Here is a 17,761-nt window from a genome sequence, read left to right as displayed (position 1 = left end):
GCTACCCCAAAACATTTTGCGAATTCATGCCAGTTTTGAAGTTTGTTTCCAAGAAAAACAATTCTGAAAAAATCAAAATGTTTTGATTTTTTTGGTATGAAATTACTTTTTTGTTTCAAAATTTCCTTTATTTTTTTCAAAGTTCGAAAGTGTTAAAACATGGCTGAAATCTAAACAAAACATTTTGCTTGACCTGAAATGAAATTGGTTTTCACATAAGAACGGCCATACTGGGTCAGACCAAAGGTCCATCTAGCCCAGCATCCTGTCTTCCGACAGTGGCCAATGCCAGGTGCCCCAGAGGGAATGAACAGAACAGGTAATCACCAAGTGATCCATCCCCTGTCACCCATTCCCAGCTTCTGGCAAACAGAGGCTAGGGACACCATCCCTGCCCATCCCGGCTAATAGCCATTGATAGACATATCTTCCATGAATTTATCTAGTTCTTTTTTGAACCCTGTTATAGTCTTGACTTTTCAATTCGCCGAAAATTTTGTTATTGGTCTGACCCAAAACTAATTTTTTTTTGACTTTTTGAAATTGCCACCCAATTGAAATATCCCCCAGCTCTGCTCCTAACAATCCACTTGTCCCACAAGGCCAAAGTGTGCAAACATCCCAACCCAACGCTGCTGTCTGCTACCGGTGTCATTTACACTGTATCTGTTTGTGCCTTTATATAGTCTGCACTGGAAGGCCAGGATTATGTTTGCTGTATATTTTTCCTACTGCAAAAGAGCATATGTCTGTGGTGCTGTACACATAATAAGGTACAAAAGGGCAAACCAAGTCTTGTCTTTTTAATTCAGAACTCCTGTGTGGAGAGGTATGACAGGCCAAATTTGCTTTAATTATGTCATTTCACTTGGACATTTATTATTAATCATTATTATTATTCCACTTTTGTGGAACCTGGGGTATGGGCCAGATCCTGAATGTTCTTATGCACATGAGCAGCCTTGGGTAGTCTCACTGACTTCAATGGGAGAACTTGCACAAGCAAAGCTACCCAGGTGATTAAGCATTTGCAGGATGAGGCCCTATAAAATGAACCAGAGATGGGACACATTAAGGATGTCATGGTAAGTATTATTTAGGTCTAGAATAGATCCTGCAAATGCTTTAAGCATAGGTGTAGCAGAATTCTATTTTTTCTTTATAATTTCAACAGGTCATATGTTTATTTTTAAGCATTTTTTTTTTCAGATTTGTATCGTTTTAAATTTTCACAGTTGCAGATTATGGAACAATGGGCTGGGGTCAGACAATTATCCAATGACAGTAAACGTTGAGATTCAAAAAGAATGCTCTAGAACCCTTAAGACACAAACTGTCAACATCACATGTCAAAATACACAAATTAAAGACCCGTAAACACAAGTTCTCAAGCGCCATTCCCCTCACTTTGCCTAGCTGCAAATTTCCATGATTGTTGATGGAAATATTGTGTTGGCAGTTTGTGGGTGTGCGGTGAACCTGACATCTAGTGATCACAATCTACCCCTTTCCAAGCCTATAAGCTGCACCCTTGGCCTACTCACGCGCTCCAAGGCCCAGCTTCCCAGAGGGATTTAGGTGCTGGACCCAATGGGCATAAGGCGCCTGAGCACCGAGACGGGTTTGCCGGATCGGGGCCTGACACGGCAAGCGCCGTAGGGGCAGGTCCCAGCAGCAGCCGGCCCGATTTGCTACTGACATCCGAGGCTCTTCTTTTTTGCGAGCTCTCCCCACTGCCGGCTCCGGCTTGTCTCCTCGGCTAGGCCCGTGCAGCGCCCTGCGCACAGCAGCCCTATCGGGGGGGGGGTGACACGGGCACCCGCAATTCGGCCCCGCCCCCGAGTAATTAGCTGCGGACAGCCCGGGGAAGCGGCGGCTCCGTACCCGACCCTGTCCGTGCTGGGCCTAAGCTGGGCCGCCGGCCTCCCTCGGCTCTGGCGCTACAGGCCTAGCAGCGCTGCAGCCTCCCCCGCGGCCCGGCGGAGGCTCCGCAGGCAGCGGGGCGGGGCCAGGAACGCCGGGCAGGAGGCCGCTCGGCCCGGCCGGAACCCGCCTCGGCCGCCTCGTGGCGGCGGCGGCTCGGCTCGGCTGGAGCGCGGCCCGGTGAGCGGAGCTTCGGGCTGGGGCGGGGCGGGCTCTGGTGCTCTGCGTCCGCCCCGGCCGGCCCTGTTTCCAGCCCCGCTCCCGTCTGCCACCCCCTGATCCCACCCCGCCTTCCCCATCTCCGCTCTCCTCCTCCCGTCCCTCCATTCCCCGCTACCCACCCCCTCCTCTGATCCCATCCCTCCTTCCCCACCTCCGCTCTCCTCTCCTCCCCTCCTCCCGTCCCTCCATTCCCTGCTACCCACCGCCCTCCTCTGATCCCATCCCTCCTTCCCCATCTCCCCTCTTCTTTCCTCCTCCCGTCCCTCCATTCCCTGCTACCCACCGCCCTCCTCTGATCCCATCCCTCCTTCCCCATCTCCCCTCTTCTTTCCTCCTCCCGTCCCTCCATTCCCCGCTACCCAGCGCCCTCCTCTGATCCCATCCCTCCTTCCCCATCTCCCCTCTTCTTTCCTCCTCCCGTCCCTCCATTCCCCTACCCAGCGCCCTCCTCTGATCCCATCCCTCCTTCCCCACCTCCCCTCTCCTCTCCTCCTCCTCTCCCTCCACTCCCCGCTACCCAGTGCCCTCCTCTGATCCCATCCCTCCTTCCCCACCTCCGCTCTCCTCCTCCCGTCCCTCCATTCCCCGCTACCCAGCGCCCTCCTCTGATCCCATCCCTCCTTCTCCACCTCCCCTCTCTTCCTCCCATCCCTCCATTCCCCGCTACCCACCGCCCTCCTCTGATCCCATCTTTCCTTCCCCACCTCCCCTCTCCTCTCCTCCTCCCGTCCCTCCATTCCCCGCTACCCACCGCCCTCCTCTGATCCCATCCCTCCTTCCCCACCTCCCCTCTTCTTTCCTCCTCCCGTCCCTCCATTCCCTGCTACCCACCGCCCTCCTCTGATCCCATCCCTCCTTCCCCATCTCCCCTCTTCTTTCCTCCTCCCGTCCCTCCATTCCCTGCTACCCACCGCCCTCCTCTGATCCCATCCCTCCTTCCCCATCTCCCCTCTTCTTTCCTCCTCCCGTCCCTCCATTCCCCGCTACCCACCGCCCTCCTCTGATCCCATCCCTCCTTCCCCACCTCCCCTCCTCTCCTCCCGTCCCTCCATTCCCCGCTACCCAGCGCCCTCCTCTGATCCCATCCCTCCTTCCCCACCTCCCCTCTCCTCTCCTCCTCCCGTCCCTCCATTCCCCGCTACCCACCGCCCTCCTCTGATCCCATCCCTCCTTCCCCACCTCCCCTCCTCCCGTCCCTCCATTCCCCGCTACCCAGCGCCCTCCTCTGATCCCATCCCTCCTTCCCCACCTCCCCTCTCCTCTCCTCCTCCTCTCCCTCCACTCCCCGCTACCCAGCGCCCTCCTCTGATCCCATCCCTCCTTCCCCACCTCCCCTCTCCTCTCCTCCTCCTCTCCCTCCACTCCCCGCTACCCAGTGCCCTCCTCTGATCCCATCCCTCCTTCCCCACCTCCGCTCTCCTCCTCCCGTCCCTCCATTCCCCGCTACCCAGCGCCCTCCTCTGATCCCATCCCTCCTTCTCCACCTCCCCTCTCTTCCTCCCATCCCTCCATTCCCCGCTACCCACCGCCCTCCTCTGATCCCATCTTTCCTTCCCCACCTCCCCTCTCCTCTCCTCCTCCCGTCCCTCCATTCCCCGCTACCCACCGCCCTCCTCTGATCCCATCCCTCCTTCCCCACCTCCCCTCTTCTTTCCTCCTCCCGTCCCTCCATTCCCTGCTACCCACCGCCCTCCTCTGATCCCATCCCTCCTTCCCCACCTCCGCTCTCCTCCTCCCGTCCCTCCATTCCCCGCTACCCAGCGCCCTCCTCTGATCCCATCCCTCCTTCCCCACCTCCCCTCTCCTCTCCTCCTCCCCCCCCCCATTCCCCGCTACCCAGCGCCCTCCTCTGATCCCATTCCTCCTTCCCCACCTCCGCTCTCCTCCTCCCGTCCCTCCATTCCCCGCTACCCACCCCCTCCTCTGATCCCATCCTTCCTTCCCCACCTCCCCTCTCCTCTCCTCCCCTCCTCCCGTCCCTCCATTCCCTGCTACCCACCGCCCTCCTCTGATCCCATCCCTCCTTCCCCATCTCCCCTCTTCTTTCCTCCTCCCGTCCCTCCATTCCCTGCTACCCACCGCCCTCCTCTGATCCCATCCCTCCTTCCCCACCTCCCCTCTTCTTTCCTCCTCCCGTCCCTCCATTCCCCGCTACCCACTGGCCTCCTCTAATCCCATCCCTCCTTCCCTACCTCCTCTCTCCTCCTCCCGTCCCTCCATTCCCTGCTACCCACTGCCCTCCTCTGATCCCATCCTTCCTTCCCCACCTCCCCTCCCCTCCCCTCCTCCCGTCCCTCCATTCCCCTACCCAGCACCCTCCTCTGATCCCATCCCGTCTTCCCCACCTCCCCTCTTCTCTCCTCCTCCCGTCCCTCCATTCCCCGCTACCCCCCGCCCTCCTCTAATCCCATCCCGTCTTCCCCACCTCCCCTCTTCTCTCTTCCTCCCGTCCCTCCATTCCCCGCTACCCACCGCCCTCCTCTGATCCCATCCCTCCTTCCCCACCTCCCCTTCCCTCCTCCCGTCCCTCCATTCCCCGCTACCCACCGCCCTCCTCTGATTCCATCCCGTCTTCCCCACCTCCCCTCTTCTCTCCTCCTCCCATCCCTCCATTCCCCGCTACCCACTGCCCTCCTCTGATCCCATCCCTCCTTCCCCACCTCCGCTCTCCTCCTCCCGTCCCTCCACTCCCCGCTACCCACCGCCCTCCTCTGATCCCATCCCTCCTTCCCCACCTCCCCTCCCCTCCTCCCGTCCCTCCATTCCCCTACCCAGCGCCCTCCTCTGATCCCATCCCGTCTTCCCCACCTCCCCTCTTCTCTCCTCCTCCCATCCCTCCATTCCCCGCTACCCACCGCCCTCCTCTGATCCCATCCCTCCTTCCCCATCTCCCCTCCCCTCCTCCCGTCCCTCCATTCCCCGCTACCCAGCGCCCTCCTCTGATCCCATCCCTCCCGCTCTCCTCCTCCCGTCCCTCCATTCCCCGCTACCCACCGCCCTCCTCTGATCCCACCCCGCCTTCCCCACCTCCCGTCCCTCCATTCCCCGCTACCCACCGCCCTACTCTGATCCCATCCCTCCTTCCCCACCTCCTCTCTCCTCCTCCCGTCCCTCCACTCCCCGCTACCCACCGCCCTCCTCTGATCCCATCCCTCCTTCCCCACCTCCCCTCTCCTCCTCCCGTCCCTCCATTCCCCTACCCAGCGCCCTCCTCTGATCCCATCCCGTCTTCCCCACCTCCCCTCTTCTCTCCTCCTCCCGTCCTTCCATTCCCCGCTACCCACCGCCCTCCTCTGATCCTTCCCCACCTCCCGTCCCTCCATTCCCCGCTACCCACCGCCCTCCTCTGATCCCATCCCTCCTTCCCACCTCCGCTCTCCTCCTCCCGTCCCTCCATTCCCCGCTACCCACCCCCTCCTCTGATCCCATCCCTCCTTCCCCACCTCCGCTCTCCTCCTCCTGTCCCTCCATTCCCCACTACCCAGCGCCCTCCTCTGATCCCATCCCGCCTTCCCCACCTCCCCTCTCCTCTCTTCCTCCCGTCCCTCCATTCCCTGCTGCCCACCGCCCTCCTCTGATCCCATCCCTCCTTCTCCACCTCCCCTCTCCTCCTCCCATCCCTCCATTCCCTGCTACCCATCTCTCTACCCCCATCCCACCCCTGCTCTCTTCATCCCCATCTCTGCTTGCCCCCATCCCATCCCATCCCCTTCATTCTCCTCTCATCCCTCCATTCCCCACTATCCACCCCCCACCCCACTCTCCTCCCCACCCATCTCTTCACCCCATCCCATTCCCCCTCCTCCCGTCTCACCCCAGTGCTCTCACCTCCCCTTTCCGCCATCCCTCCCCCAACTCTCCCTGGCCTGATCCCATTCCCCTGCTCTCCTCTGTCCCATCCTTCCATCCCCTTCTCTCCACCCTCATCCATCTCTTCCCATCCCTCCAATCCCCTCATCCCACCCCTTCTCCCCTCCCACCTCATCCCGCCTTCTCTCCATCTCTCCCCTCCCCTTGCTCCCATCCCTCCATGCCCTCACTCTTCCCCATCCCCTGTTCCCATTTCCCCAACTGTCCCACTTTCCTCCCCCATCCTCCTAGCTCCACTACCCCTTTCCATTCCCTACCCCTGTTCCCTTTTCCCCCCGCTCCTGCTCTCCTCCACTCCCCCTCCCTATTCCCCTCTCCCCCTACATTCCCCCTGCTCCACTTTTCCAATCATCTCGCCATCCCTCACCTGCATAGAGTCACAGCATGGTCCAGCTTAGTGGGCTGGGCATGAGGACTCCTGGGTTCTGTTCCCAGCTGCACCTTCTGAGCCCACATTTCCAAACTTTCATTGTCCTCCATATTGAAGCACCTAATTAAATGGCCTGGTATCCCGAGGGGCTGAGTACCAAGCATTGTCTCCCACCAAGATCCATGAGAGCGGCAGGTGCTCAGCACCTCTGAACTCTGCTCACCTTTATGTAGGTACCTGATAGTGTTGGCTTTAACCTTTGTCCCCACAATTTCCTGTGACATGGGAATACTATTTCCTAACCTCCCTGGACTGGCTGGGAGGATTAATTATATTTGCACACTGCTTTGACAATGTGAAGAGTTAGGTACTATCCTGCCATCTCTCCTGGGCCCCATTACCAGCTCTCCTCTTCCGTCTGCTGCACCCTCTCCATCTGTGTGTTGGGCTCCCCTTCGCTCTGTCTGTCCACCCCCACCTCTGAACCCATCCTGTAATCCTTTCAGCTGGGCTGTAAAACACCATGTTCTTTCCCTCCTCTCCAGCCACCCGTTCTTCTTTCTGTTTCCTCTGGCTGCTGAGGGCCTGGGGAGCCGTCCCAAGCTGCTCAGGCAGGAGGAAATGAACTCTGCCTAACGTTCCACTCGGTTCACTTTTTCTCTCCCAGGCAGTAAAATGGAGGAGTTGAACCAGGCGCTGGCTTCCAGCTTCGCAGTGTCTCAGGACCTAAACAGCACAGCAGCCCCTCACCCCCGACTGGCACAGTACAAGTCCAAGTACAGTTCCTTGGAGCAGGCAGAGAGGAGACGTCGGCTCCTGGAACTTCAGAAATCGTAAGGGTCCCATAACTAATGGCATTTTCCCCTTGGCTGGTGATCCTTTTAGAGCTACTCCAGGGGCTTGTCTCTGTTTGCCCCATAGCTTGTGGGCCAGGCGTTTTATCAATGGTGTTTTGATATGTAGCATCTACTCACTGTAGGGTCGTGTGAGTGTGAAGTACTCTGGCCTTGGTGTTCCTCCAGCATGTACCCATGGGTTGGCATGTTTGAAGGGTGGCACTAGTGCTACCACGTTTAGCTGCTGGGCTTGGAAACGGGGGAAGACTGGTACCAGTGGGTCAGGAATGGTCCCTTGGTACTACTATGAGAATGTATAGTTACTTAGAATCCACAGAGCTAGATGAATAACTCCACATGGCATGTCAGAGTGTGTAGCCTATATGGCAGTTTGCCTGGAGGGGAGGGGAGAGCATGCATGGGAATCGGAGCAGAAATGGAGAGTGGGGCATCCCTGTGCCGCCTGGGAACGTGCTCTGAAGTGCAGCTTTCAGGATGACCCGCTTGGGTTCCTTATAGCTGTGTCTTTCCAGAATAAGAATGCTCTGTGACAGGATTTGCGATTACAGTGTGTTCTACTCATGCTTTGGGTATGTTAAGGCAGAGGCCAAATGCCTCCAGCACTGAGCTGTGTGGGGGGATAGACGCCGGAGCTCCACAACCCACAGTCTGTTGTTAAAGTTAGAAAACAGTTGTTGTTCTGGTATTCTGGCTGGCTCGTGTGCAGATAGTCTCAAAGGGCACAGCTGAGAATCCTCATTGGCTACATGGACCATTCCCTTAACAAGCGCATGTATTCAGTGCCTTACTCACTGGACCCAGACGCAGCATTCCAGGGTGCGTGGGAGGGTGGAAATGGCCATGTCTCCTTTCAAAGAGGGAAATGGATTTCTCTGTTCTCTCCTGCAGTAAGAGATTGGACTATGTGAACCATGCCAGGAGACTGGCAGAGGATGACTGGACTGGAGCTGAGAGGGAGGAGGAAAGTGAAGATGCAGGCAATGAGGATATGGACGTTGACAAGAAGTTGCCAAAGCGCTATGCTAACCAAGTGAGCAGGGATACATAGCACAGGGAAATGATGGGCCTGCTCCTGGGAATGAGCGTGTGCATGTGTCTGTGCGGGAAAGTGCATGCATGGGGTGAGTGTGGTCTGCATGCAGGGGTGAGCACTTTGTACATGCATGCACAGTGCTTATAGGCAACAGGTGAAAGCTCATCTGCATTCAGGGTAGAATTGCAGCGTTGGGGGAGGTGTGTTGGGTGGCTGCCCAATCCAATGGTGAGATCATAGTAGGGATAGTACGTAAGATAGAGTGAAAGTGTTTCCCAAAGTAGCAACACATTTCCTTATCCCTGTTATAAATCCACTGTTATAAACATTTTAACTGACTCACACCCACGGCTTTTAATTCACTGAGAGACCTTCTGTCATTCCCTATGGGACTATTCAGTGCTATTAAAAAGAGGTCGGATATCCACGTAAGTGTCCATTTAGATGCATGGGGCTGTGAACTAGAAGTCACCGATGCAGATCTAGGCCTCGTTGGAGAAAGCTGGGCCATTATTTGTGTTTCTTGACCTATAAGTATTTGTTGAGTTCCCAAGTGTCATCATTAACACTGTTGCTATGTAACCCTACAGCTAATGCTTTCTGAGTGGCTGATTGATGTCCCCCCAGATCTGGAACAAGAATGGATCCTGGTGATGTGTCCCATGGGGAAAAGGGCACTGATTGTGGCATCCAGGGTAAGAGATCATAGTGTGTGTCAACCACACAAAGCACAGTAGTGGAACTCTATATGTGCACCCATCCGTCCATCCTAATAAAATGAGATGTTAGTCCATGAATTCTGGTTGCTGTCTTCCTGCCAATGCTGCTCCTGCTCCTAGGGGAGTTTTGCTACTGATGTCAGTGGGGGTATATCTAAAATCAGTTATGCTGGGGGTCCTGGTTTCAATACAGTGGTTCCCAGATGCTGTTAAAATACAGCCCCATCTTGTAAGGTACATGGGATAGGTCTGTGGTTGTAACTGGATCTGTGTTTTAAAGCCTTGAGTACAGTCACACTGCAAGCCACAGGTCTAACAGCAGCAGGGGCAGTTTTGACTTTCTCCATTTCCCTGCAGGGCTCCACTGCAGCTTACACCAAGAGTGGATTTTGTGTCAACAGGTTCCCCTCCCTCTTGCCAGGGGGAAACAGGCGCAATTCAGCAACTGGGAAAGGTAATGATCTGAAGAGGCCTTCAAAATCGGTATGAGAGACCTGGCCTGCTTCTCTGTGTGTATTTAGTCATGGGCTGCCCCAGCAGGACTAGGTTCTCCTTGTGGCTAAAGGGTAACCCAGCCTCCGTGTCTATCTATTTACATTGTGATGTGAGATGTACGGGGAATATTTTGGGTATTTTTTCACTATTTTAAGATCAGTTTCTCTTGGAGAAGAGTGATATCGGTTGAACTCAGGCTCACAACCTCCATATCCTTTTCCCACTTAAAAGCCAGAGCTGTCTCTGTGTTAACACAAGTCCTTCTGCACTGGTAGACTATCTAGTATTCCCATGGGTAAAGTGTGTGTGAGAGCAGGGGTGGGCAAACTGCAGGCCGGATCCAGCCTGCCAGCCGTTTAAATCCGGCCTTCGAGCTCCTGCTGGGGAGCAGGGTCTGGGTCTTGCCATGCTCTGGCACTCCATCTGGGGAGCGGGGTCTGGGGCTTGCCGTGTTCTGGTGCTCCAGCTGGAGAGCAGGGTTGGGGGCTGCTCCATGCAGCTCCTGGAAGCAGCGGCATGTCTCCCCCACCTCCCTCCCCCCCCGGCTCCTACATGTAGGGGCAGCCAGGGGGCTCCGCTCTGCACGTTGCCCCCACCCCAAGCGCCGCCCCTGCAGCTCCCATTGGCTGTGAACTACAGCCATTGGGAGCTGCAGGGTGGCACCTGCGGACCGGACAGCGTGCAAAGCCACCTGGCCGCGCCTTCACATAGGAGCCGGAGAGGAACATGCCACTGCTTCCTGGAGCCACTTGAGGAGGTAGGAGCCACTTGAGGTAGGCGCCACCCGGAGCCTGGACCCCCGAGCCTCTCCTTGTGCACCAACCCCTTGCCACAGCCCTGATCCCCCTCCCGCCCTCCAAACTCCTAGGTCCCAGCCTGGAGCACCCTCCTGCACCCCAAATCCCTCATCCCCAGCCCCACCCCATAGCCCTCACCTCCCCCCCCCCGCACCCCACTCCTCTGCCTCAGCCCAGAGCCCTCTCCCACACCCTGAACTCCTCATTTCTGGCCCCACCCTGGAGCCCGGCCCCCCAACCAGAGCCCTCACCCCCTCCCGCACTCCAACCACAATTTTGTGAGCATTTATGGCCCGCCATACAATTTCTATTCCCAGATGTGGCCCTTGGGCCAAAAAGTTTGCCCACCCCTGGTGTAGACCCTTAACTTACTCTTTGTAATATTACACAAAGCTGCATTGATTCTGTTCTATAAGAGGGGTTGTGAATGCATGGAAGACTTTTTCAGTGGATCCATAGCTTCCTCTTCACAGTTCGGTTCCTCCACCTAGCAGTCTGCCCTGCATGTTCACTGACTCCAGTCAGCAGATGGTGTCTTTCCTGTGCCCCTCCGAGCTAGGCTGGATTCTACTGCAGTAGCTTCCAAAGCTTGGAATGAGAGAAAAAATTGTGTTGGGCAGAGTTCTTCCAGCCCAAGCTGTAGTAAAAGTCCTGATAGTGTCAGAGCTGTAGTATGTAGTCCTGAGTCTGTAGCACTCCATGCATGGATCACCTGTGTTTGTATGTACAGACTACACGATCTTGGACTGTATCTACAGCGAAGTGAACCAGACGTACTACATCCTTGATGTGATGTGTTGGAGGGGGCATCCTGTTTATGACTGTCAGGTACTGGACCTTTCTTCACCCTAGCCAGTGCATTCAACCCCCCTCCTTACTGAAGGGAGCCTCATTGTGTCGCTTGTTCTCTGAACCGCGTCACATATCAGGGATTCAGTGGAATCTGCAGTAGGTGGATGCCGTGAGGCACCACAGTAGACTCCTCAGTGTTTGGGATGGATGATCACTGCCCTGTGTGTCTTCTGCCTTCTCCAGACAGATTTCCGATTCTACTGGCTTCATTCTAAGATACAAGAAGAGGAAGGGCTGGCAGAGAAAAGCAGAATTAATCCAGTAAGTCCTTTGTATCCAGAGCACCAAGTGAGTGTCGGTTTAACTCTCCCATTCAGAATGGGCTGTGTTTTGGCATGTTTGTTGGTTTGATCCTCCACATGTCACCACTTGGTCACTGAAATGTTCTTCTGATGAAATGAGATCCCACATTCAGAATGTAAACAAAACATTTAAAAACAATAAACCTGCACTTTCCACCCTAAGTGCTGGAGGAGATCTGGGCTGCAGGGGATTAACTGACTGCAGTGCCACTTTGTCTCCCTGACTGAAATGCAGATGTAAAGGAAAACCAGCAAGGTTTCCCCAGGGACAGCATTAGTGTGCATTTGCTCTCCAATAGGAATCCTCTTTTGATGTTAGGAGAGAGCCTCACCTGCTCTCAAGAACTTGCTTTCTGTCTGAGGGGTTGAGTTTGAGGCAGAACCAGAGATTCATAAAGTACCAGCCCTTTCTCTACTGAGCTGTGCTGAATGCATGAAATTGAAGGGACTGAGGCTGTGATGAGGCCAGTTTCTGTGCAGTACAGAGTGCCCTCAACTTCCACTGACTCCAATGAGAGATAACACATCAGAGGCCCCTGATCACTGAGCTGTTATTTTGAACAGTTGTTCCTGAATACTCTCACTCTTGAAATCCAGGGGGCTACTCATGAGTTTAAAGTTAGGCAAGTGCTTAAGCACCTTGTTGAAGGAAGATCTGTTCCCTGTTCTATTAAAGTGGTTACTGCTGCATATGTGAGCCATGGTCTCAAGGGGGTTAAAAAAAACAAACAAAAACTCTGCCAGCCGCCCAGGTCTCTGCTGAGCAAACAGAAACATGGAGCTTGTTTCTACAAACACTTGCTACGAGGTGTAATGCTCACCGCCACGAGTAATTCACTTCAGTAGGGTTTCTCAGTGGCAAGTATTGTACTCAGTAGTAAGTCTTTCTAGGATTGAACCATAGATTGTAAGCTCTTCAGAGCCTGGACTCTGATTTATATGGTGCCATGCGCCCCTGTGGGGCTATGAAACTCGTAACCGTCAACCAGGCGGAGCTAGTTGTGCAATCAGTGATATGCTCAGAGAGAGCGATTTGGGGCTAAACTCACTGCAGGCGTAAGTGGGCACGTCTCTGATTTCAGTGAATATGCATCTTATGTCTGTGGCGAATTTGTTGATCGACGTTCAACAGATGCTACTTGTGCTTATGCTGAAACAGGAGTAACAAAAAGATCATTGGGCTGGTTTTCAGAAGTGGTGGGCACCTGCGTCTGCCATTGACTTGAACTGCAGGTAATTGGCACCTCTGAACAATTAAGTCCTGTCGCTTTATCTCCAGAACCCAAAGCTTTGCAACACTCAGTACAATTAGATGGCCAGTGGGAGAGAATGCACTAACTGCTCTAATTCTCTTACTCTTTCAGTTTAAATTTGTGGGCCTGCAGAGTTTCCCCTGCACCCCAGAGAGCCTATGCAAGGTGCTGGCCATGGACTTTCCCTTTGAGGTAAGAGGGCTTTCTGCCTTCGGTGGAGGGACTGGGAACTTGGGACCATGCTGTGGCTCAGTGACAACAGAGCTGTGTGTTGTATAGGGGCTGGGGGGGGGGGGGGGAGTGGTTTTAAGGATGTACTGTAAGAAGAGAAGATGCATTTGGGGTAACATGTCTGATTTTACTTGGGAATTGTGGCTTCTGCAGACATGCTGGAAGCCAACTCAGCTGCAACCTGGCTCCCATACAATGGATCAACAGTAAAGGATGGTCTTGTGGTTAAAGCACTAGACTGAGACTCAGGAGACTGCAGTCATTTCCCACCTCTGCCACCGAGACCATGTATGACCTTGGACAAGTCACTTCATTCATCTGCATCTTTTCTCCATCTGTAATCTTGGATAACCATACTTCCCTGCCTCATGTGGTGAGGACAGATTCACCTGTGTCTGAGGTGTTTAGATCCTACAGTGATGGGGGGCCATATATGAACCTAGATAGAAAGGGAGACCACCACTCCTTCTCAATTACCCCAAGCCAACTGCCTCTCTGACTCTCAACTGCATCTCTTGAGCTCTCTAGGCCCATGTAAGCAATTACAACAAATGCAGACTGAAACATACTGAAAAGCAAATGCTAGATTTGCTGGTAACAGTTGATTGTCTGATGCCTTCTTGTTAAGGCAAAGATAGTCCTCAGATTTGGCCAGCAAGTCTGAGTCCTCTGAATGGCAGTGCCAAGTCTTGTGCTGGAATTGTACTAAGCAAAGAGCAGAATGCACAGAACATCTATAAAGCCTTTATGATTTTTTTAGCCAATAGGCTCTCTTGACTGCCAAAACTTGAAGAATCTGGCAGCCTTAGTGACATTTTTGGCCTGAAAGCTTAATTCTGCCTCTAGACATCTCCCCCTGGAAGAGAGCTGTAGAATGTAACCCCACTGAAGGAGGAGTAGAAAGTACCAGGGAGACACTGAAATTCTCAATAGACTCAATTTTCCTCTCTAGATTTATCACTCTCTCATGTATCCCAGTCACAATTTGCCCCCAGGTTTCCAGCTGTGAAAGGCTAGCACATCAGCATGCTGGGGTCATCAAGCTGACCCTTGTCTAATTTGGCTCTAACTGTAGCTCTGAGTTCTCTTTCTAAGCCAGTACTGACACAGAAATAGGTCACCAAGCATTCACTAAAGAAAACTGAATGACCATGTTAAATTTCAAAGGGGTAGCCGTGTTAGTCTGGATCTGTAAAAGCAGCAAAGAGTCCTGTGGCACCTTATAGACTAACAGACGTATTGTAGCATGAGCTTTCTTGGGTGAATACCCACTTCTTCAGATGCATGTGACATGGTATTCACCCACGAAAGCTCATGCTACAATACGTCTGTTAGTCTATAAAGGTGCCACAGGACTCTTTGCTGCATGTTAAATTTGCCACCAGAGGGAGCTCATGAAGTCCCTGTAATGTAGCATGGATACCACCCATGGGACAAAAAGAATTAAAACTTGCGGGCAACAGGTGGATCAAGTCTTGCTTATGGACTGCATCCTATGAAAACCAAATGAATTTGCATGTTTGGCTGCTTCAAGAAAGCAAAGGTGAATTTTCCCCATTTGTTAATTATGGAGGAACGTATAGCGTTCATGCTATTCAAATGATCTCTTGCATGTGATGGCAGTGAGTTTAGCCAAATTTTTCAAACCTCGGTCCCTAAAGTGAAGTTTCTGACTCCAAATTTAGGACCTGATCGAAAGCCCAGTGAGGTCAGTGGGAGTCTTTCTGTTGATTTTCAGTGGGCTTTCGATCAGTCCACTGGCCTCTTAAATAAAAGTGATTTATGAGTCTGTATTTCAGAGATGCTGAGCCTGCACAAATCTGATGGAAGTAATTGAAAATCCTATTGAAGTCAATTGGAGCTGCAGGAGCTCGGCTCTTTGGAAAATCACAAGCCTCTTTTACTTAGGTATCAAAGTCTGAGCTTAACTTGAGGCACTCAAGTTTGAAAGTGTTGGCCACAAAAAAATAAAATCCCTCCATCCCCATTTCCCATCAAGTTCAGTCTTGTGCAAACAGTAACATTAACCCTCGTTCTGAATTGGCTGGCGTCAGGACAGTGATTCAGTGTAGAGACAGACAGCAAATTAAATTGGCTGGAATGAAAATAGAAACTGAAATAATTTACAGAAAATACTCTTGAGAGGACATGACTTATCTCGATCTATCTGATTCTTGGCCCAGCTTCTTGGGACTCTCCCCATGTGCTGAAATCTTGAAATAAAAGGAATGCAATTGAAGGAGCTTCCATGGATCTCTACCTAGCAGAGTCCCAAAGTTACAAAGACTCTGTCCTGCTTTGGGTGGCTAGTATGGCCTCTTATTGACAGCATGCTGTGCGTTACCTGGAACGTATTACATGTGTCTGCATGGCAGTGTGTGGTCACGTCAGGAGCTCTCTTTTTCTGAGTCATCCCTTACTTCCCCCATGTGTGGGTTTGCATTCAGAATATTCAGGGATCTCGCCCAAGCAGAATATGAATCTCATTGCTTTGGTTCATGTTCAATTAACACAGAAGTCCCCTGTCCATGGGATTTTTCTGCCAGAGCCCCACAGTGATCGATAACCAAGTAACCCTCTCTCTTCCCCAGTTACTCTGCAAAGTCAGCCTCTTTGCTCACACGCAAATTGCTTTTTAGAGCTCAGTTGGCTTTGCTAAAAGGAGCCCCCCCGCCCAGACATTAAGAAATCCCAAGGTAAGGTGTAATCTGACCAAGTGCACCTATGGGAATCAGTGGAAGGGATAATCGAAAATCCTTAGTGTGCTGGGTAAATCTAAATGGAAAAGAGGCTAATAGGTAACATCAGCCAGCTTCAGTGCTTGAATTGCAGTGGTAGCAAAAGGCTAAGGGCCTGATCCTTCAAGTACAGAGGGCCCTTAACTGCCATTGATTTGAGTGGGAGATAAGGACACTCATTACCTCCTGAGATTCATTAAGAATTTATTGAGCATGAGGAAGCTGACGGAACAGGAGCAGTAGACTGATCAGGGCTGCTTGGCATCTCTGCCTCTGACTAATCACTTCCAAGATGTCCTATTCTTTTAATAATAATAATAATAAACCACTGAGATGTTCTTTCTGTAAGGCTGCTTTATTAAAAATCAGCCTGAGTTTCTTCAGTGCAGGAGCACAGCAACCAAACACTGATATTTGCTGATCAACTGACACTAGCCTAACCATTTGTTGTGTGTTTTTAATGATCTGATGGACGTGACCCATTCAGCATTTAATTGTATTCCTATCGAAAGGGGCGCTAATCTGATAGTATTGGAACTCTTGGGTTTCCACTTTACTCTTCCTTGGTTTATCTCATTGTCTGAAATAATCAAATAAAATGTCTGATTGTTTTAGCTTGAAAGTGAAAAGAGATCAGTAAAGCTGGGAAGCATCAAAGTCAAATGTATTTGCTTTCAGATCTCTCTGTGCACACTTACACCTGAAATACCTTTGTCCCCTGATGTAAATGCTGCCCATTCCATCTCTCTCTCTCTCTCTCTTACAGATAGATGGGCTCCTCTTCTACCACAAACAAACCCACTACAGCCCTGGCAGCACCCCACTGGTGGGCTGGCTCCGACCCTACATGGTATCAGACATCCTTGGGATGACTGTGCCAGCTAATCCGCTAACTACCAAACCAGACTACGCCGGGCACCAGCTCCAGCAGATCATTGAGCATAAGAAGAGTAAAAAGCTGGCAGGAGAGGAGGGATGCTTGAGCTCCAAGGAGGTGGCTGAGAACGGACATTATGAGTTGGAACACTTGTCTACACCTCGTCCGGCAGAATCTCCCAACAGCCAAGTTGAGACAGCAAGCCAGATGGAGAGCTAGACTACTGTAATGGGATGGTTTTATTGAGAGGGTGAGGGGCCACAGCGCAGCCTTCTCGTTTTCCATTATTGCTCATACTGGCTGGGAGGAGGATAATGATCATTGGATGGCTCTGTTTTAAGTGCCTTTAAGGGAAATAGGTCAGCTTTAACGCAGTTTTTGCAAGGACTGTCACTTCTGTGGAGATGCTAAGGATTAGTCCTACCTGCTGAGGAAATCTGCTCTTGGGATTGCAGCCTGTGCCAAACTGCATGGTTACTCATTTAGAACCTGATCCTGTTCCTATTGAAGTCCATGGCAAAACTCCATTCTCAGAGCAGGATTCAGACACTTCTTTGTAAACTGAACACCAAATACCAGGCCTCAGACAAACCTTATTAGGCTGAAAATCGGGGGCATTTCCACCTCCAATCCAGTGGTTTGCACTTAATACCCTTTCGAAGAAAGTTTTGTGGTCAGTCTGATTCTAGTTTCAGAGGGTTGCACTATAAGCCTAAAATCTGAAGGCTGTGTTTGACACCCACATGTTACTGAGAAACAGACTTTCCTTGCATCAGAACAGGCCCCTGTATCGAAAAATGGCCGTGTGCAAAAAGAACTCAGCATAATTTTATTCTCTGACCCTTTTTGCAATAGGGGAAATGCCCAAGTCATGTTGAATCTTTGTGGTTGAATGTGCAGAATAAAATGTTTCACAGAAATATTAACTCTTCAGTCTCTCTTACCAGTTATCTAAATGATAATCCAAAATTGGTTATCTTTGGATCAGGCACTTTATAGCACTAACTGAAACCAGGAAAATGTTATGTATGGTTGAGTTTCACAACTCAACAATGCACCTTCGTCCTTATCTCATGCTCTCCCTGCTATTCCAATCCTAGCCCTCCCTTGTATACAGATTTTCAACTGCATTTATATGTACCAGGATGTGTCTACACTACAAACAGTACAGCGGTGCAACTGTTGTGTGGGCACTTGGTACTGCAACAGGAGGGTGTTGTCT

At 52.0% G+C, this 17,761-nt stretch overlaps 1 protein-coding gene across 1 annotated transcript; it reads left to right on the top strand.

Annotated features, from left to right (window-relative positions):
* Positions 1-7,060: 7,060 nt before the first annotated feature.
* On the top strand, positions 7,061-17,453 carry SNUPN (snurportin 1). The gene is made up of 8 exons (XM_065412038.1): positions 7,061-7,218; positions 8,131-8,272; positions 8,866-8,970; positions 9,352-9,448; positions 11,017-11,114; positions 11,322-11,399; positions 12,805-12,885; positions 16,429-17,453. Exons 1-8 carry the CDS (start codon positions 7,061-7,063, stop codon positions 16,756-16,758), a joined length of 1,089 nt encoding a protein of 362 aa, XP_065268110.1. The 3' UTR covers positions 16,759-17,453.
* The last annotated feature ends 308 nt before the right edge of the window (positions 17,454-17,761 follow it).

Source organism: Emys orbicularis, chromosome 10 (genome assembly GCF_028017835.1).
Source record: "Emys orbicularis isolate rEmyOrb1 chromosome 10, rEmyOrb1.hap1, whole genome shotgun sequence".
In the NCBI taxonomy this organism is placed as follows: Eukaryota; Metazoa; Chordata; order Testudines; family Emydidae; genus Emys; species Emys orbicularis.
Note: the sequence above shows the minus strand (reverse complement) of the source record. Positions and strands in the feature narration are given on the sequence as shown.

Excerpts from the sequence above, each read along its gene's own strand:
- SNUPN (XM_065412038.1), top strand. The coding sequence starts at position 7,061 with ATGGAGGAGTTGAACCAGGCGCTGGCTTCCAGCTTCGCAGTGTCTCAG. Across the intron at positions 7,219-8,130 it reads CTCCTGGAACTTCAGAAATC|TAAGAGATTGGACTATGTGA; the intron begins GTAAGGGTCCCA and ends TCTCTCCTGCAG. Across the intron at positions 8,273-8,865 it reads CAAAGCGCTATGCTAACCAA|CTAATGCTTTCTGAGTGGCT; the intron begins GTGAGCAGGGAT and ends GTAACCCTACAG.